The following is a 21,499-nucleotide window of genomic DNA, read 5'->3' on the forward strand; positions in this document are numbered from 1 at the left end:
ATTTAAAGAAACAGTCAACTTAACACTATTGTCTTGAGTGTTAGACTTCTGTTCTTACAGGTAAGACTTAAGAAGTTACCTTAAAATCAGATGCTAAAAAGTTAACTCTGTCCCTTTTAATCACACTTGTAGCATTTCTTTGAACATACATTTTTGTGGCTTAGCTTTGAATTTAAGCACCATTATGAGAACTGACAATGTCATAACTCGGATCAAGAGTGGATCAAGTGACCTGCCATTTTGTTTCTCTTCAAACTTATGATGTGAATTTGGTTCAATGGCTCTGTCTCTACAACTTCATGTACATCTGTCTTTCAGCTGTTTGTGGTAGATGTCCAGACGGGTCAAATTACGAAGATTCCTATTCTGAAAGACCGAGAACCTGATATGGTAAACCAGCAGGGCTGTGGCATTCATGCAATTGAGCTGAACCCTTCAAGGACACTCTTGGCTACAGGAGGAGACAATCCAAACAGCCTTGCGATTTATCGTCTGCCTACACTTGATCCTGTCTGTGTGGGAGACGTAAGTTAACATATTTGGGCAAGGTACAGAGTCACTCAGTAGGTATTACAGTGAAGTGTCCAAGGTCAGAAATCTCACTTCGTGTAGAATTTAAGTGTCACGGTGAATGCACTGGAGATATGGACACACATCCCTGTTTAATATGGTCTGTGCACATCTTTAAAAATCTTCCTTTTAGTCTGGAAGAGTGAACAGGCAAACCGTGCAAGGGACGAGTCTACTCTGCTGATCCTGGGGTTTGATTCTATCCTTAATAAGCAATCTTCTCGCAAAGGCTTCACTGTGGAAAGAGCTTCTTAGTAAGCCACATCCCCCAACAGACCCATTTTGGAGACTACAAGTGTTACCCTTCAGTTAGAAATTAGCAACATCCTAAATTGCTAACGGAAAACTGAAATTTCACACACAGTAAACTGAGGCATAAACCAGGCTGTTTAGCATAAAAACTATGTTGTGAGATGCTACTGTCGGGGGGCGTCAATGAGTTCTTCCCTAAGCCAGTGAGACTTGCACATGGATTCTGAGGACAGAATTGGGCTCTGTGGGTTAGTGCTAACTCTGTAGCTCTTGCCTGCATATGATGTAAACTGTACCATGCTCCATTAAATAAATTAATTAAATAAATAAATAAATCTTATGACCTTTTAGAAAAGTTTCTTAAAAAACAAAGCTAAAGGGAGTGTCTTTTTGAGAGCTTTGTTCTTGGGCAGGACCTTTACGAGCATCAATGAGTCACAGCAGCTGAGGTCATGATGTCTGTGACAGCTGTTTTAGGGTGATAACCAACTGCAGAGCAGCTTTACTTCTCAGGTTTCTAGGACGTCCCTTGCTATTCAGTTGCATAGTACTGTGACTCAACCTCTCTTACGCAGAATTACTCCCACTGAAGTCAAAAGAGTGTCAGGCCCACAGGTCTGTGAACAGACTACAGGGGCAGCCCTTGAGTTATCTAGCTTTACTACATGGGTAATTATTGTGTGTGGAACACCCATATTTCCAGCCTGACCTATTTTTCCAGAGCTGCAGTGTCATGGGTTGTAAATACATAACTATTTTTAATAGCTTCTTCGTATAAAATGTAGAACACAATTGATTACATCAATAGTAGTGATGTGTGTATGAGGAAAATACACAGGAAATGTGATTGTTTTTCAAAAGTAAGGGATGCACCTATCTAAGTGCAACATCTGATTCTTCAAACTTAAATTTTGGAACTGAATGAAGTTTAATCTTCATCAGGAGGCGTCTTTACTCACCACTGATGTTACAGGGCCACTGTCTATTTGAAATCTATTTCAAAAAGTAAGTTAAAAGTAGTTTAAGGTAATAAACTAAAATTTGCAAGTTTTGTGGTGTTGCCATCACAATTGTCTATTTTTTTTTTAAATAGGGCTTTCCTTTTGTTGCTGTACAAAAAACCAAACTCCCTGTTCAAGGTAAACTGTACGACTAGTTGCACATTTGCTAGCAGTTGGTATGTAACATAAACACCCTGATAAATCTGACAGGCTGATTTGTCTTCCCCCCCTCCCCCCTTCAGGATGGACACAAAGACTGGATATTTTCTATTGCCTGGATCAGTGATACTATGGCTGTTTCTGGTAAGTTTATCTTTTAGAGAGTGAGTAAGCCTTTTAGAGAGTGGTTGTTTAATGTCTGTGTCTTAAGGAGAGACTGCAAAGTGCTACTGTTTAAGTACATGCTGTCTGATGAGGTGGTCAGAGTGTCAGGGAGATGGTATTTGATGGAGGAACAGTGAAGCCCAATTTTTTTTCATGCTTCCAGTTTAAACCTTGTGAAACAAAACCACAAGCTACACTTGAAATATAATCATGGTAGCACCAAGCTGTCTGATCTAGCTAGGAGCATCCTTTTTCTAATGCATTTTGTTTCTAGTGTGGATGGTACAGCATGGCTGTAGAACTGCTGTACTGGCCACACTACAAACAAAAAGCCTTATTAGAACATGGGCACCTCTAACCATGACAGCCCTGAATGGACGTGATTCAACCTGAAGTGTAGTTGGAGGCTAAAAGGTAGGGGTGTGTGTGTGTGTGTGTAATTGCATGTGGATGGTGTCTCAACCAGGTCTGTATCTAAACTCTTTAGAGACAGCAAATGTCTTTACATGCAATGAAATCATTAAATCGTGCTTTAAAAATAACCCCAGACCTCCACACCCATGTAGTTATACTGAGTGCCTTTAAATCCCACTAACCTAGTTCTTAGTGTGCATCGGGAAGAGAATGTATCCCACTCGCAAAATTTTCTGCATATCCGTGCTTATTGTAGACGTTGTCACTGGAAAACAAATAAAGTAAAGCAAATCTTGATTGTGGAGATGTGAAGTCTCCAGGAACATGTTCTCCAACACTGAACAATGTGGTGCAGTACTTGATTCCGCTCCTTTAGTAGGTAAGGTTTAATACAATTTAATAAATCTCTTTTGTAGTCATTAAATATTGGATACCATTCCTCTGTACGTAGAGAGGGAGATTTGGGCTTGACTGTGGGTGCAGCTCCACCCGAAACCACCTGCAGCCTCAGTGGTGCTTTTTAAAGCTGCTTATTTTCAATCTTTGGTCAACTCTGAACTGCGTTGGTCTTGCAGAGGGACTGGTCCTGCTTTCACACTTCTTTCTAGCTGATTATAGCTTTCCTTTACTATTGTTCTCAGCCTTCAATGAGCCTAGATTGCGAGGGAGGGAGAAGGGGAGAGGAGAGTGTTCACACAATGGGAAGTGTCTCAAGAAACACAAGCTAGTAAAGTTGGAGAAAAAAACAGATATTACTGAGAACGCTTGGTGGAGAGAGAGAAGGGAACAGCAGAGCAATAAGAAACCTAGTACATGATTGTTTTACCCATGATTGTTTTACCCACCCACGTAGCTTCATCGTTGTGCATTCAGGGGAAGAGAGCCTGTCACATCACTTACACCATGTGACGCTTCAGTTTGGCTCTTTGGCATGTGTCTCTGTAACACGCAGGTTCTGCTGTCTGGACATGTCACTAAGGCAACAAATCCGAGCATAAGTACTGTATTTAAAATTTTAGTCGGCTTGCCAAGTATGTTCTGGAGAGCTTGTTTACCTGTGGGTCCTGGTGCAGAAAATGCCAAGGACAAAACGATGCAGAAGGAGAATTAATAAACCCTACAAATATGAAACTAATCATATTTTGCCATTAAAGTCAAGAAGCAGAAATATTTGAAATAAAGTTGGGGGAGGAGTTACCACATGCCTCTATGTAGGTCAAAAAAATGAAGGCAAAATTTCACACCACCTTCTGGGAGGCAGGTTAAACATCTTTCCCTCTCAGCGAAAGGAGCTACTGGTCCCACGTCAGGTCAGGTTGCTAGCCACTTCCCCTAGTTTGGGATTAGAGGCCTGCCAGCCTCTGATGTCTCATGTGAAGACTCAGGGGAGGCCTTTTTGTATCCTGCTCCAGAGAGGGCTGGAAGGTTGACTTTCTGTGTCACTTGTTTTTGCTAATGTTTAGATAGATACAAGGATCAACCTCCACCCAAGTGTGTAGAGTGTCTTATTCAAGGAGTTCATAGACATAAAACTAAATCTCTTTTGACCTAAAGCAGCTTTGAAGGAAGAATAAGTCTCTCATTATAGGTGAACAATAGGCTCTTCCTTGGTAAGAGCTTCTGATAGGATGAATAATTCTCTAGATGATATTTATAAGCCTAGGGTGACAAATGGAATTCTCCCCTTAGCTTCAGGGCTAAACAGTTTAACAAGATACAGTGACATGTTTCTCTGTTTGCAGTAATAAAAAGAACAGCTTCTTTATAAAGCATATCAGGGTGTTTAGAAATTAATGGGGGTGCTATTGAATTTTAAATCTCCATAACAAGTAAGATTATGCTCCATTTAAAAGCCATGATCATAGAAATTAATTGAGTGGTAGAACACTTGTATCATAAAATGTTATTGGGAAGCCCTTCACTGTGATGGTCAGTAATGAGCATTAGTGGGAGCTGATGGGATTTATTTGACGGTAAAAGACAAAATATGTTAAGCCATTGATGTCATGCGAGGATACTGCCATGTCCAGATGACTCAGAATCCATTTTATGCTTTAAATATAAAAAAGGAAGTGTTAGGCTTCAATTTCAAGGCTACAATTTCAAGGGATACTGATCCTTACTTGCTCTTTTAAGCTTCAAAGGAGACACACATGAACAGAGGGCATAGAAATCACGAAAATACACTCCCTTCTGCTCCCCCAACTGTGATTTTTGACGTTTTTTTAAAAAAGGAAAATATCTGCAATTTCATAATACAAAAAATACTTAGTCAATTTTAACGATGGAATGTATTTTATTGTATTTACTTGTAAACTTAATTCCATGCAAACTCTGAAATTCCATACTTTGCAATTAATGCTGTTATGAATTTTCTTTAAAATTTACAGTGTCTTACACATGAACACTGTGCAGGAGTTATTATACATATTGTACAGGCAAAGAAGTGGAAGCACAGATGGAAGCGAGTTGTCCAAGGTCCAGAGGGATTGGGTCTCAGGGCTGGGAATAAGAACTCTGTTCCTTGCTTCCAGACCTGTACTCACTGTGCTCCTCTAGTGTCAGCTTGGACTAATTTAAATCAGCTGTTTTAAATGATGATTTAAATTATCAAGTGGAAAGCCTGTATTTAAATCATCAGTTTTAATAAATTTTTCCATTTGTACTTGTTTTCTAAAGAAAGGTGCATTCTTACTGGTTGGCATAATCATTAAAACATGTTAATTTCCAAGTCAGTAGAGCCTTTATGCTAATTTGGTATATCTTTTTGCAACTTAGGAGGGTGCACTATAATGTAATACATTTATTTATGCAATTGTATAGCTGAATATTTTCAGATTTTTATTAATTGTACATTTTTACTATGTTAGAAATGGTGGATCATATATTGTCTATTTATTAGGTAATTAACTTCTTGATTTATGTCAAATTGCATTAGGATGATATCTGGAATTTAAACACAACAGCATATATAACTTTGTTTTGTTCCATAAAAATATCTTAAATGTTCTGGATACCTAAACTTCTCTTATCAAAACATGTTCCACATTTACAGCTAAAGAAACTGAGGGATTAACTATAGTCAGTGAATTAAACTGATTTCTTCAGGTCACCTTGAAAAATTTTCAAATTTCACTAAGTGAAAGTGACTGGAGCTTAAGTTTCTACTCACCTAAGTCTCTTGAACACGAGACAACAGTCTCTTAAATTATTTAAGCTGTCATTCAAACTTTTAAAATTAGTACATCTCATCCCTTGTTCTGATTCATAGACTGGAAGAGAGAGACAAGTTTTCCTGCTTTTTCACTTCCTGGTCAATTTCTCAATTTTGAATGAATTAGAATATTTTCTTCATTTGGACTTTCTGTGCCTGCAGAGGAGCTACTGCTGCTGAAAGCCAGTCTATAGCACTTCAACAAACTCTGGTGCTTAGCTAGTGACTTCTACCAGCTCAGTGGTGTGACTTTATTTAAAACATCAGCAAACAAGTACTGCTTTGAATGGTTCACCTCCCACTCTGACATTATTTTAGTTGTAGCCGTGTTGGTCCCAAGATATTAGAGAGACAAGGTAGATGAAGTAGTAGCTTTTATTGGACCAGCTTCTGTTGGAGAGAGAGAGAAACAAGCTTTCAAGCCACGCAGAGCTTGTCTCTCCCATGAATAGAAGTTGGTCTAATAAAAGATATTTCGTCCCTACCTTGTCTCTCATTATTGATGGATGATTATTAGATGCCCAAGTCACAGCAGTATCTTCTTCAGCATAAATAACTGAGCAACTTTTTCACCTATGGAGTTTGGCTGGTCCTGATCACAAACTCATCCATAAGCTTTTCTGGATGATGAAAAAAGTCTTTCTGATACAGGTGACTTACTGTGTGATGTAGCTGAGTTGCAGCACTGCCGGTGACACCAGCAGTTGACTCTGAAGTTGCAGACATTGCAGACGATGGACATCCATAACCTTTAATGTCTAAGCTGGACCCTAAAACCAAATGGTAAACACAAGTTACACTCTCACTGAGTGTTACTCAGCTACCTTAAAAAATTAAAAAGGTTGTAAATGAAAGATTCCTCCTACTGCGGCTCTTTGTACCACTGTTGAAATTATATAATTTATTCTAAACCCAGTTTTGTAGGGAAAATTAATTAAATAGTAAGTTATTTCTAGCAATATACCAAACAGCTTGAAAAACTTTTTAAATATTAAAATTCATACATGCCGAATAAAACTTTTAAAAAGGAAATCTTCACCTAGGATGTTTGATTATATTGAGCAATTAAAATCATCTCTAAAGTCCAGCAATAATCATAGAATCATAGAATATCAGGGTTGGAAGGGACCTCAGGAGATCATCTAGTCCAACCCCCTGCTCAAAGCAGGACCAATCCCCAATTGTTGCCCCAGATCCCTAAATGGCCCCCTCAAGGATTGAACTCACAACCCTGGGTTTAGCAGGCCAATGCTCAAACCACTGAGCTATCCCTCCCCCCCAGTTAATAGTAAAAACACGTTAATACGTTAATAGTAAAAACGTAATTGATAAATATTCCCACAACAAATTAACATACAGTTATGTTTTGAAATTCATCAGTAGTCCACCCAAAACACACATACATGGCAATAATCAGTCTTATCCTTTATTAGCATGGTAGACAGTCCGTAAGAATGGTGTCAAAATCAGTTTACTGCCCAGCTGATCCATATTCAGACATGTCCATATCACTTTCAGTCATTGCCTTTTGAGGAGCATTTTTCATAAGGTTTCATTCTAACAATCAGGCCTTGCATCTCTTCCTTGCATTGTTTACATTTGGCATGTGTTCCTTTTTTACCCAGAGGTACAGGAATTTATTGAAAAATATTCCTATACGGAGTCTGTTTTACAGCCTGCCGCCATGGCAGTTTTTCTCCAGTTCCCAGATGTTGAAATCAGTGCTACAGGCTGCACTCTGAAGAATGTTGTCCCTTCTTCCCACGGTGTCTTGCTTTGACGCCATTGTTGCTCCTTTCTGGTTGTGTACTCTCGTCCTCCTTCCTTGTTACATAACTCCCTTCCCCTCTCCTCCCCCTGCATTGCCCTCAGAAATACAAAACAACAACAAACTAAGATTTCTGCTTGAGTAACCCACATGCCTTTTGTACTGCAGTATTTTATTTGTTTAGAAGCTGAGGGAAGCAGTCGAGAAATTAATGAATTTCTGTTTGCTTGTAGTGCAAGGAGACAGGGCAAGGAGACAGGACAAGGCCATTTACTTGATGTGCCAAGAAGGCAAGGGCGTGGTAGTTAGTGGGCAGATCAGGGTTTTTCCAAGAGCTGGAGAGAAAGTTTCCATGGTGGGTGGAGTCATAGATATTCATAATTTGAGAACTCAGCCAATCTTACCTCAGATAGGGGAGAAGCTGTAAAATAGGAATATGGCACCACCCTGATGAGCTCAGGCGATGATCATGTTGAGATATCTGATGGTGTCTCCTGGAGCCCTAGGCTGGGTCCCAACACCTGTGATGACTTTGCCACTCTCTGGCACCGAGTGGCACAGCCCCTGTGTCACACACAGGATCAAACTCCTAATACAGTATATGATTTATTGTGCCCTATTTATAAAGCTTGACCTCAAAAGTTAGGTGTTTTTTCCCTGATGCTTTTTCTGTACAGGAAAGCAGCATTTAACTGCAATTTTTTGATAGAGGTTCATGGATTCAGCACTTTTTTTAAAATGTTTTAAGAGATTGTAATAAATTTAGGCCTTAACATATTTTGTATTAAATTCAGACTTCATTTTAAGCAGGTTAGTTTTTTAAAAGAAAAACTTGATATAATTTAAATAAAATTTTTTTACAAAATGGATTTTTTTGTAATTTAAAAAAAACCTGATTTTATCCACTCTTGTCTAGTGTCATCAGAGACCATAGGAAGGATGCTCTTGCTGACTGGTGTCTGCAGACCCAATAGAGAGAAATAAAATAGTTGCTCGTCTGAAGATTCTGCTTGCTCAGTCTCTTGCCATCTGAGTTCCTGGACACGTTCAGGGCTGTCTAAACACACAAGATGCACTGGTTTAACCAAAATTAGTTTAAAAACAGGTTTAGTCAAACAGTGGCTTGCATTGTTTTAAACACTTATGTTTGTTTAAAACTGATGTTTGTTTAGTTTGCACCTGTAAATACACTGCAAGTTAAACCAATGAAAGCCAAGTTTAAACCTACTTGAGTGTTCATCCAGGGTTTTTCCACTGGTTTAATTAACCCAATTTGAAAATGCACCTTTAGTTAAACCAGTGCAACTACGTAGGCTAGACCTTGCTGTTCCAGTCACCTCTAAGTGGCTGCTAGTTGTGTGTGTTCTCTGAAGATGATAGCTCCAGTTTGATGCTCCTGTTTACTGCTCGTAGATCTCAGAATAGCTCGATTGACTTAGGTGCTTTAAAATGTATGTAGCCATTGGCAAGTTTTAATGAGCCCAATTATCTGTCTAAATTTGAATGCTTTCAAATATCATACTTTTATTAGTCTTTATTAATACTTACGGACCAACAATGTGTTCAGCTAGATTAAACTAACAGCACTTTATTGTTCCCTTGTTAGGGCCACGTCTTATTTGCTTGACTGAAGTTCCATCTTCAACAGGGAGATTTTGTGTGCCTAACACATGCTGCTATGTCCTTTCTATTCAGGTTCCCGGGATGGCTCGATGGGTCTCTGGGAGGTGACAGAGGATGTGCTGACTAAAAGCGATGCCAGGCACAACCTCTCTCGAGTCCCTGTCTATGCTCACATAACACACAGGGCACTGAAAGATATCCCCAAGGAGAACACCAATCCAGATAACTGTAAAGTCCGAGCACTGGCATTCAACAATAAGAACAAGGTCAGTAAGATAGAAACAGGGAACCTGAGGAGTGAAAAATTGCAACCTTTCAGTTTGTAAAATTGGATACAAAATTCGACTGGAATCACTTTAGTAAATTAACAGCAAACCTGCATTTGCGTTATGTTTTGCTTGCTGATTCTTTTGTCTTCCCCTTCTCTGATACTGTTCTTTGTCTGCTTCTTTTGTCTCCGCCATTAACAAACAGATAGGGACTGGAGCAAACATAAAATTTACTTCTGGAAGGAAGAGTTTTCCTGTGGGTTTTCTGATTTTAAGCTCTTTGGCCTATGGAATGTGTCTATACAATAAATACAATAGGCAAAATACTAGACCAGTTTGGACCATGCTCACTGGTGGTAATCCTTTCCCCACTCTTAACTGGTGTATAAATTCCCTCACCATGTGCCTGTCAGTAGTGTTGTTATTGATCAGTGCATGTCTGCCAGTGGCCAGCTAATGAGCATTCAACTGATTTGACTCCGAAGATATAACATTAGACAACTCAACATTTTTTGTTGGCAGAGCTTGTTTTTGGTATTTGTCAAACTGTAAAAATGTGAAACTGGATCTTGCAAACTAATCGATACCAATTGTTAGGGAGGAGGAGATGGCTTCTAAAAGACTCTCTCTGTGATGCAGCAGTTTTTGTGAAAATGCATACATGCAATCTTACTTAATATTTATTGTCCCATATTGCTTTAGGTGCTGGTGCTGAGAATTGCTAATGCTAACTTGTAGTGCATTTACTAAGGGTTGGTCACTTGATCGAACAAAGTTCTTACATTGGCTAAGCTACCGTTTGGTTGTAGGCTTTCCAGTTCACTTCTGGTCCTTCCCCACTGTACCTTTTGTGCTCTTGTGTTCCACTGAAATCAACGTGCAGTTAAGACTTATCTTGTACAAATTCATCAACAGTTCCAGGTAGCATTCATTTATATGTTCAACTCAAGTCACTAAAGTAGCCTTTAAACAGCTGCTTTTTATTGAAATTTATTTGTAAGGAGATGTATCATCTGGAAGCTAACTGTTTTTCTTCTCCTAGGAGCTAGGAGCTGTGTCCCTGGATGGGTACTTTCATCTTTGGAAAGCAGAGCACACGCTATCAAAGGTTGCCTCTCTCGTGTATTTATGCTAAATTTTAATAGTTAACCTATCAGTTAAGGCTGCTTCCTACTCTAAGTCAGTTTCCCTAGAATGTGTCTGAATAGACTCCAGCAGTGTCTGTAAGACACTTGCCCAAAACCTTGATTTAAAGGTTGAAAAGTTTCATAGCAGAGGCAAGGTTTATGAAGTTAGAGCACTGGACAGGTGACTACTTATTTCCTTTTGAGGGGGGGAAGCTCCTAATTTCTTACCGATCTTGGACAAATTAGGAGCTTTTACTTGTCTTGTTCTAATGTTAGTTATACTAAGGGTTTATCAATATGAGGAAGTTGCCCAGGCCTAAGTTAAACCAGATCTACATTTAAAACTTAAATGTTGTTTACGTTGTTGCTAATGTTGTTCAGGGAGGTGGTATTACCGTGCTGGCTGAACTCTTCTGCCGGTGTACACTGCATCTGCAATAAGGGGCTATGCCAAAATAGACTCTGTAGTGGAGGCATGGCGGTAAGATGTACTTTCAGACTGGTTTAGACTGGTGCAAACTGCTGTTGATGCTTGGTTTGGTTTAAACTAGGCGTACTTCAATTTAGGTTAAGTTAATAAGCAACAGATTTAAACAAAGTTGAAGCAAGAGTGTCTACACAGGGAATTGTACCAGTTTAACTAAGTCAGTTTAAAAACAGTCTTTAGCTAAACCAGTACAATTTCTACATGTAGGCAAGGTCTAAATGCCTGCCTCCCTCCCTTCCCCGCTCTCCAAGAGCTGCAATTCCAGCTTTTCTCCACTCAGTGGCATTACCTTCTCTCCTTGCCTCTCCCCTTCAAGTCTTTGCCCTATAGATCAAATAGTTACCTTCTTCCAGAAGAGTTTCCAAGTCCATGTTACTGCTTGAATCTAGTTCCCTCAAATACGAAACTGTAGAAAAACCTGAGTGTCTCTGGATTAAGTTTAGAAGTGTGTGCAACAAGAGTGATGTAGTGGTGGGAGTCTGCTATAGACCACCGGACCAGGGGGGATGAGGTAGATGAGGCTTTCTTCCAGCAGCTCACGGAAACTACTAGATCGCATGCCCTGATTCTCATGGGTGACTTTAATTTTCCTGATATCTGCTGGGAGAGCAATACAGCAGTGCATAGACAATCCAGGAAGTTTTTGGAAAGCGTAGGGGACAATTTCCTGGCGCAAGTGCTAGAGGAGCCAACTAGGGGGCGCGCTTTTCTTGACCTGCTGCTCACAAACCGGGTAGAATTAGTGGGGGAAGCAAAAGTGGATGGGAATCTGGGAGGCAGTGACCATGAGTTGGTTGAGTTCAGGATCCTGACGCAGGGAAGAAAGGTAAGCAGCAGGATACGGACCCTGGACTTCAGGAAAGCAGACTTCGACTCCCTCAGGAAACGGATGGCCAGGATCCCCTGGGGGACTAACTTGAAGGGGAAAGGAGTCCAGGAGAGCTGGCTGTATTTCAAGGAATCCCTGTTGAGGTTACAGGGACAAACCATCCCAATGAGTCGAAAGAATAGTAAATATGGCAGGCGACCAGCTTGGCTTAATGGTGAAATCCTAGCGGATCTTAAACATAAAAAAGAAGCTTACAAGAAGTGGAAGGTTGGACATATGACCAGGGAAGAGTATAAAAATATTGCTCGGGCATGTAGGAATGATATCAGGAGGGCCAAATCGCACCTGGAGCTGCAGCTAGCAAGAGATGTCAAGAGTAACAAGAAGGGTTTCTTCAGGTATGTTGGCAACAAGAAGAAAGCCAAGGAAAGTGTGGGCCCCTTACTGAATGAGGGAGGCAACCTAGTGACAGAGGATGTGGAAAAAGCTAATGTACTCAATGCTTTTTTTGCCTCTGTTTTCACTAACAAGGTCAGCTCCCAGACTGCTGCGCTGGGCATCACAAAATGGGGAAGAGATGGCCAGCCCTCTGTGGAGATAGAGGTGGTTAGGGACTATTTAGAAAAGCTGGACGTGCACAAGTCCATGGGGCCGGACGAGTTGCATCCGAGAGTGCTGAAGGAATTGGCGGCTGTGATTGCAGAGCCATTGGCCATTATCTTTGAAAACTCGTGGCGAACGGGGGAAGTCCCGGATGACTGGAAAAAGGCTAATGTAGTGCCAATCTTTAAAAAAGGGAAGAAGGAGGATCCTGGGAACTACAGGCCAGTCAGCCTCACCTCAGTCCCTGGAAAAATCATGGAGCAGGTCCTCAAAGAATCAATCCTGAAGCACTTGCATGAGAGGAAAGTGATCAGGAACAGCCAGCATAGATTCACCAAGGGAAGGTCATGCCTGACTAATCTAATCGCCTTTTATGATGAGATTACTGGTTCTGTGGATGAAGGGAAAGCAGTGGATGTATTGTTTCTTGACTTTAGCAAAGCTTTTGACACGGTCTCCCACAGTATTCTTGTCAGCAAGTTAAGGAAGTATGGGCTGGATGAATGCACTATAAGGTGGATAGAAAGCTGGCTAGATTGTCGGGCTCAACGGGTAGTGATCAATGGCTCCATGTCTAGTTGGCAGCCGGTATCAAGTGGAGTGCCCCAGGGGTCGGTCCTGGGGCCGGTTTTGTTCAATATCTTCATAAATGATCTGGAGGATGGTGTGGATTGCACTCTCAGCAAATTTGCGGATGATACTAAACTGGGAGGAGTGGTAGATACGCTGGAGGGGAGGGATAGGATACAGAAGGACCTAGACAAATTGGAGGATTGGGCCAAAAGAAATCTGATGAGGTTCAATAAGGATAAGTGCAGGGTCCTGCACTTAGGACGGAAGAACCCAATGCACCACTACAGACTAGGAGCCGAATAGCTAGGCAGCAGTTCTGCGGAAAAGGACCTGGGGGTGACAGTGGATGAGAAGCTGAATATGAGTCAGCAGTGTGCCCTTGTTGCCAAGAAGGCCAATGGCATTTTGGGATGTATAAGTAGGGGCATAGCGAGCAGATCGAGGGACGTGATCGTTCCCCTCTATTCGACATTGGTGAGGCCTCATCTGGAGTACTGTGTCCAGTTTTGGGTCGCACACTACAAGAAGGATGTGGATAACTTGGAGAGAGTCCAGCGAAGGGCAACAAAAATGATTAGGGGTCTGGAACACATGACTTATGAGGAGAGGCTGAGGGAGCTGGGATTGTTTAGTCTGCAGAAGAGAAGAATGAGGGGGGATTTGATAGCTGCTTTCAACTACCTGAAAGGGGGTTCCAGAGAGGATGGCTCTAGACTGTTCTCAATGGGTAGCAGATGACAGAACGAGGAGTAATGATCTCAAGTTGCAGTGGGGGAGGTTTAGATTGGATATTAGGAAAAACTTTTTCACTATGAGGGTGGTGAAACATTGGAATGCGTTACCTAGGGAGGTAGTAGAATCTCCTTCCTTAGAGGTTTTTAATGTCAGGCTTGACAAAGCCCTGGCTGGGATGATTTAACTGGGAATTGGTCCTGCTTCGAGCAGGGGGTTGGACTAGATGACCTTCTGGGGTCCCTTCCAACCCTGATATTCTATGAAATATGGCTTCAAGGATGTTTAGATTTTATTCAGTCACTTGCATCCCTCTTCCCCCACACATTTTTTAGTTAACTTCTCTCTCCATTTATTTCCAGCTACTTTCCACCAAGTTGCCCTACTGCAGGGAGAATGTGTGTCTGGCCTATGGTCAGGAGTGGTCAGTGTATGCAGTAGGATCTCAGGCACATGTCTCCTTTCTGGATCCAAGGCAACCTTCCCACAATGTTAAATCCGTCTGTTCCAGAGAACGAGGCAGTGGTAAGGAAACTTCAAAGTGAAGTATCAAATTGTTGATGTTTCCAAAAAGGTAACAGTCAGGGCTGCAATAAAATACAGTAGGCTAGTAAATATCAAGGCTTTTCCTGTGAACTTCCCAGATCAGTAGTAGTATATGTAAACTTAACCTTTGCACTAATACTCCCCACACAAAACAGATTAAAACAGTGTCTCTGAAGCCAGGCAATCACCTAGCTCTTTAATCAGATCTAATTAAAATTTCTCTCTTGTCACGCTTAAAGGGATGCTATCGCTTCAGAGTATATGTTGTAAACTACTTAATAATAATAATGCAGTAGATTACAAATATGATTTTCAGTAACTGTTGGTACTCTGTTTACTTCTTGCATTTGTGTGTGCTGGGAATGATAACTATTTAGTCACCTTCATGCCCTGTACTACATTACTGAGTTCCAACTCTGCAAGAGAATGTTTTTTTAGAATTTTAAAACCATGAAGGAAACATTTCTAGGGTTTTAAAATTTTGTAAAATCTTGTTCTTACAAAATTTTAAATTGAGCCAAATGTAAATAGTCTAACTGTAAACTTCTGTACTGCTTTGGGTTATACACAGTGAACTTTAGGTACCCAGGTTTGAAAGTTAATGCCTAAATCTATATTCAGGCACCTGGATAAGCAGCCTTATTTTCAAAGTTGCTAAACATCTGTAGCACCAATTGATTTCAGTGGGTTTGTGGATGCCTAACACCTTTAAAAATGGGCCATTTTTATTGAGTTGAATCCTACACTAACTATGGGTTTAATTTTAAGCACCTGGGCTTGAAAATATTGGCCATCAGCTCTTTGCTGCTGAATGTTCCCCTTATGAACCAATTTGAAGTGCCATTTTCCAAAGGGTGCTCTAAAACATCCTCCTGATTAACTGGGAGAATCAGTGAGGTACTAATTATGTTGTTAGAGAAGGATTCAAAGTTTCCTTAAAAAGAAAAGGAGTACTTTTGGCACCTTAGACTAACCAATTTATTTGAGCATAAGCTTTCGTGAGCTACAGCTCACTTCATCGGATGCATACTGTGGAAAGTGTAGATCTTTTTATACACACACAGCATGAAAAAATACCTCCCCCCACCCCACTCTCCTGCTGGTAATAGCTTATCTAAAGTGATCACTCTCCTTACAATGTATATGATAATCAAGTTGGGCCATTTCCAGCACAAATCCAGGTTTTCTCTCCCCACCCCCAGCCCCCGCACAAACCCACTCTCCTGTTGGTAATAGCTCCTCCTGAAGGTCGAGACAGCAGACTGGACTTCTACATAGAGTGCTTCTGCCGACGTGCACAGGCTGAAATTGTGGAGAAGCAGCATCGCTTGCCCCATAACCTCAGCCGTGCGGAACACAATGCCATCCACAGCCTCAGAAACAACTCTGACATCATAATCAAAAAGGCTGACATAGGAGGTGCTGTTGTCATCATGAATAGGTTGGAATATGAACAAGAGACGGCTCGGCAGCTCTCCAACACCACTTTCTACAAGCCATTACCCTCTGATCCCACTGAGAGTTACCAAAAAGAGTTACGAGTAGTGATCAATGGCTCCATGTCTAGTTGGCAGCCGGTGTCAAGTGGAGTGCCCCAGGGGTCGGTCCTGGGGCCGGTTTTGTTCAATATCTTCATAAATGATCTGGAGGATGGTGTAGATTGCACTCTCAGCAAATTTGCGGATGATACTAAACTGGGAGAGGTGGTAGATATGCTGGAGGGCAGGGATAGGATACAGAGGGACCTAGACAAATTGGAGGATTGGGCCAAAAGAAATCTGATGAGGTTCAATAAGGATAAGTGCAGGGTCCTGCACTTAGGACGGAAGAACCCAATGCACAGCTACAGACTAGGGACCGAATGGCTAGGCAGCAGTTCTGCGGAAAAGGACCTAGGGGTGACAGTGGACGAGAAGCTGGATATGAGTCAGCAGTGTGCCCTTGTTGCCAAGAAAGCCAATGGCATTTTGGGATGTATAAGTAGGGGCATAGCGAGCAGATCAAGGGACGTGATCGTCCCCCTCTATTCGACATTGGTGAGGCCTCATCTGGAGTACTGTGTCCAGTTTTGGGCCCCACACTACAAGAAGGATGTGGATAAATTCGAAAGAGTCCAGCGAAGGGCAACAAAAATGATTAGGGGTCTGGAACATATGACTTATGAGGAGAGGCTGAGGGAACTGGGATTGTTTAGTCTGCAGAAGAGAAGAATGAGGGGGGATTTGATAGCTGCTTTCAACTACCTGAGGTGGTTCCAGAGAGGATGGTTCTAGACTATTCTCAGTGGTGGAAGAGGACAGGACAAGGAGTAATGGTCTCAAGTTGCAGTGGGGGAGGTTTAGGTTGGATATTAGGAAAAACTTTTTCACTAGGAGGGTGGTGAAACACTGGAATGCGTTGCCTAGGGAGGTGGTGGAATCTCCTTCCTTAGAAGTTTTTAAGGTCAGGCTTGACAAAGCCCTGGCTGGGATGATTTAATTGGGGATTGGTCCTGCTTTTGAGCAGGGGGTTGGACTAGATGACCTCCTGAGGTCCCTTCCAACCCTGATATTCTATGATTCAAAAGAAACTACAGCATTTGCTCAAACTCCCTGAAAAAGCACAAGATCAAATCCACACAGAGACACCCCTGGAACTCCGACCTGGGATATTCTATCTACTACTCAAGATCCATAAACCTGGAAATCCTGGGCGCCCTATCATCTCAGGCATTGGCACCCTGACAGCAGGATTGTCTGGCTATGTAGACTCCCTCCTCAGGCCCTACGCTACCAGCACTCCCAGCTACCTTCGAGACACCACTGACTTCCTGAGGAAACTACAATCCATCGGTGATCTTCATGATAACACCATCCTGGCCACTATGGATGTAGAAGCCCTCTACACCAACATTCCACACAAAGATGGACTACAAGCCGTCAAGAACACTATCCCCAATTAATGTCATGGTTAACCTGGTGGCTGAACTTTGTGACTTTGTCCTTACCCATAACTATTTTACATTTGGGGACAATGTATACCTTCAAATCAGCGGCACTGCTATGGGTACCCACATGGCCCCACAGTATGCCAACATTTTTATGGCTGACTTAGAACAACGCTTCCTCAGCTCTCGTCCCCTAATGCTCCTACTCTACTTGTGCTATATTGATGACATCTTCATCATCTGGACCCATGGAAAAGAAGCCCTTGAGGAATTCCACCATGATTTCAACAATTTCCATCCCACCATCAACCTCAGCCTGGTCCAGTCCACACAAGAGATCCACTTCCTGGACACTACAGTGCTAATGAACGATGGTCACATAAACACCACCCTATACCGGAAACCTACTGACCGCTATTCCTACCTACATGCCTCCAGCTTTCACCCTGACCACACCACATGATCCATTGTCTACAGCCAAGCTCTACGATACAACCGCATTTGCTCCAACCCCTCAGACAGAGACAAACCCCTACAAGATATCTGTCAAGCTTTCTTACAACTACAATACCCACCTGAGGAAGTGAAAAAACAGATTGATAGAGCCAGAAGAGTTCCCAGAAGTCACCTACTACAGGACAGGCCTAACAAAGAAAATAACAGAACGCCACTATTCGTCACCTTCAGCCCCCAACTAAAACCCCTCCAATGCATTATTAAGGATCTACAACCTATCCTGAAGGATGACCCAACACTCTCACAAATCTTGGGAGACAGGCCAGTCCTTGCCTACAGACAGCCCCCCAACCTGAAGCAAATACTCACCAGCAACCACACACCACACAAGAGAACCACTAACCCAGGAACCTATCCTTTCAACAAAGCCCGTTGCCAACTGTGCCCACATATCTATTCAGGGGACACCATCACAGGGCCTAATAACATCAGCCACACTATCAGAGGCTCGTACACCTGCACATTCACCAATGTGATATATGCCATCATGTGCCAGCAATACCCCTCTGCCATGTACATTGGTCAAACTGGACAGTCTCTAAGTAAAAGAATAAATGGACACAAATCAGATGTCAAGAATTATAACATTCATAAACCAGTCGGAGAACACTTCAATCTCTCTGGTCATGCGATTACAGACATGAAAGTTGCGATATTACAACAAAAAAACTTCAAATCCAGACTCCAGCGAGAGACTGCTGAATTGGAATTCATTTGCAAATTGGATACAATTAACTTAGGCTTGAATAGAGACTGGGAGTGGCTGAGTCATTATGCAAGGTAACCTATTTCCCCTTGTTTTTTCCAAACCCACCCCCACCCCCGACGTTCTTGTTAAACCCTGGATTTGTGCTGGAAATGTCCGACCTTGATTATCATGCACATTGTAAGGAGAGTGGTCACTTTAGATAAGCTATTACCAGCAGGAGAGTGGAGTGGGGGGAGGTATTTTTTCATGCTTTGTGTGTATAAAAAGATCTTCTACACTTTCCGCAGTATGCATCCGATGAAGTGAGCTGTGGCTCACGAAAGCTTATGCTCAAATAAATTGGTTAGTCTCTAAGGTGCCACAAGTACTCCTTTTCTTTTTGTGAATACAGACTAACACGGCTGTTACTCTGAAAGTTTTATTAATAAAAGCTATAAAATGCAGGAATTGGTTTGGAGACCATGTGTCCTCTGTGTGCATTCATCATCCCTACCTCCCTTGTGTGAGCACCCTGATGGATTGCTCTTCAAGAGCAGCTTCAGAGTAACAGAAATAAGTGCTATTTTTCTAGCCCAAATGATCGATCTCTTACTGACTATGCTAGCCTCTGCTCCCTTATACAGAGTCCGAACCTACTTGCACACTGAATTGCCAAACCCAAATCTTTCTAACATGTAAAAACGACATAGCTGGATGGGAGCAGGCATATTATTTACACTCAACTTTCACTTCCATTTTGAATGTTTAATTTTATCTTATTTTAAACAAACTGTAGCATGCTTCATAAGCTTCTTGTATCATACTAAGAAGGTGGCAGAAGCTGTTTTTGGTTCCTCACTGATTTATTGGGTTTCTTTGTGGATCTACAAAACAAATGCTTTATATAGCAAATAGCGAAGTGATGACTGGACCTTAATAACAAAGTAATGGTACGTACTTTTGTTTGGGTAAACTCTCTCCCCAAAGCAGATCAGTTTAAATGACTCTTAGTTCAGGGCACAAACCTAGATTTTTGAAGTGATGTTTGGAACACAGGGAGATGAGTCTTAAAGGACAGTCTCCTTCCTAGTGATTAGTACATCTGCATATGATAGCCCTCAAAGTAGTCATGGGTCTGCTCCTGCTCCCACTGAAATTAAGGAAGTCTTTCCATATTGTTTCCTTGTGCTCCCCCCCGTCTGTACCCACCTCTCTAGTTCAGGTCTTTACTTAGATTGTAAGCCCTTGGGGGCAGGGCCCATCTTTTGGTTCTGTTTGTATGTTGTCTGGCACAAGACAACTCTGTTAGTGGGGCTCCTTGGCACGCTACTCTGATATAAATAATGGGACCTGGATCAGATCCTTTGTGGGGAGAGGGGAAGATATTTGCAATTGCAGCTGTGATTTCTGTAACATAAATAGAACTGACTTGTGCTGTCTTACAGTTAAAGGGAAACAAAATAATCTGCCTATTAATACATTCTAGTAACACAGAAAAAATAACCCTAAAGCAGCACCCACCACTGCATAGCCAGAACATGCATCTCCTCTTAAATGTGATTGTAACATTCCTTTTTCTTTGACAGGTATTCGGTCAGTGAGCTTTTATGAGCACATTATAACAGTGGGAACAGGGCAGGGTTCCTTGTTGTTTTATGACATCCGAGCCCAAAGGTTCCTGGATGAAAAGCCCAATCACACCTGCCGTGGACAAAAACAGAAACTAGGAGGAAGTGAAATTTTGAAGTTGACGACCGGGAAAGGCTGGCTTGTGAGTAGCTTGCAGCTGTTAAAGCTCTTCTATATAGGGAGGCTACAGGGTTTGAAGACAAGTTAATTCTACAGTTTTGGGAACTATGCGTGTCAAATGCGCTTCACGAAAACACTGACTCAGTGACTGAAATCCCTTTAGCCTTTCCTCAGAAATAACGACCTGTGGGGAACATTTCTCTAACTCGTTGCAGTTCTTAGCAAATGCCACTTTATATTTTCAATGTATTGTATTGCACTGTAAATCTAAGTGCTCTTTAAAATAAGATACATTTTAAGAACCTGAAGAACTTACAATGCTAGACCAGGCAGAGGGAAAGGATGGTGCAAAGCAATTATAGCGCATACTAGTAAGAATTAACATTTGATTTCAGCCTAACTCTTATTTTTCAGTTGCTCGTAACTGTCCGTCACAAGTACTCTTTTTATGAAAGCTTGAGCAAAATATGATGAGACAGTTCTGAATTACTCAATCTTGACATAAAGAAAAGGAGGACTTGTGGCACCTTAGAGACTAACCAATTTATTTGAGCATGAGCTTTCGTGAGCTACAGCTCACTGCATCGGATTCATATCGTGGAAACTGCAGCAGACATTATATACACACAGAGAATATGAAACAATACCTCCTCCCACCCCACTGTCCTGCTGGTAATAGCTTATCTAAAGTGATCATCAAGTTGGGCCATTTCCAGCACAAATCCAGGTTTTCTCACCCTCCACCCACCCACACACAAATTCACTCTCCTGCTGGTTATAGCCCATCCAAAGTGACAACTCTGTTGCTATTACCAGCAGGACAGTGGGGTGGGAGGAGGTATTGTTTCATATTCTCTGTATGTAAATAAAGTCTGCTACAGTTTCCACGATATGCATCCGATGAAGTGAGCTGTAGCTCACGAAAGCTCATGCTCAAATAAATTGGTTAGTCTCTAAGGTGCCACAAGTACTCCTTTTCTTTTTGCGAATACAGACTAACACGGCTGTTACTCTGAAATCAATCTTGACAAAATATTCTCCTAGCAAAACTTTTGCATAACTGCTGCTGAATGGACAAACTTCATACTCTATTTTGTAGTTCTCATTGAAATCTCAGAAATAGATCTCTATGTTGAGCATTGGTACAGTAACGTTAGTTACACACAATTAAAGTAGATCTTATGTAGTCATAGTAGACTTAGGCTATTTGTTTGTGGTCTAGAAAACTTAGTCCCGGAGGCCTAGATTAGATATCTGCATTCAGGAGGGATCAAGATAAGAGCTGAAA

The 21,499-nt window shown here is 41.7% G+C and overlaps 1 protein-coding gene across 3 annotated transcripts in view; it reads left to right on the forward strand.

The window, feature by feature from the left end:
* DCAF12 (DDB1 and CUL4 associated factor 12) overlaps window positions 1-21,499 on the forward strand; it is a 47,587-nt gene that overhangs the window by 15,859 nt on the left and 10,229 nt on the right. For 2 of the 3 annotated variants that reach the window (XM_073343386.2, XM_073343387.2), the window contains 6 exons: window positions 319-525; window positions 2,066-2,126; window positions 9,239-9,432; window positions 10,478-10,543; window positions 14,149-14,311; window positions 20,049-20,233. In XM_073343386.2, the coding sequence (XP_073199487.1) occupies window positions 319-525; window positions 2,066-2,126; window positions 9,239-9,432; window positions 10,478-10,543; window positions 14,149-14,311; window positions 20,049-20,233 (876 nt within the window). The remainder of the gene's footprint in view (window positions 1-318; window positions 526-2,065; window positions 2,127-9,238; window positions 9,433-10,477; window positions 10,544-14,148; window positions 14,312-20,048; window positions 20,234-21,499) is intronic. The other variant, XM_073343388.2, reaches the window with a different exon arrangement.

This window comes from Lepidochelys kempii, chromosome 5, assembly GCF_965140285.1.
Source record: "Lepidochelys kempii isolate rLepKem1 chromosome 5, rLepKem1.hap1, whole genome shotgun sequence".
Taxonomy (NCBI): domain Eukaryota; kingdom Metazoa; phylum Chordata; order Testudines; family Cheloniidae; genus Lepidochelys; species Lepidochelys kempii.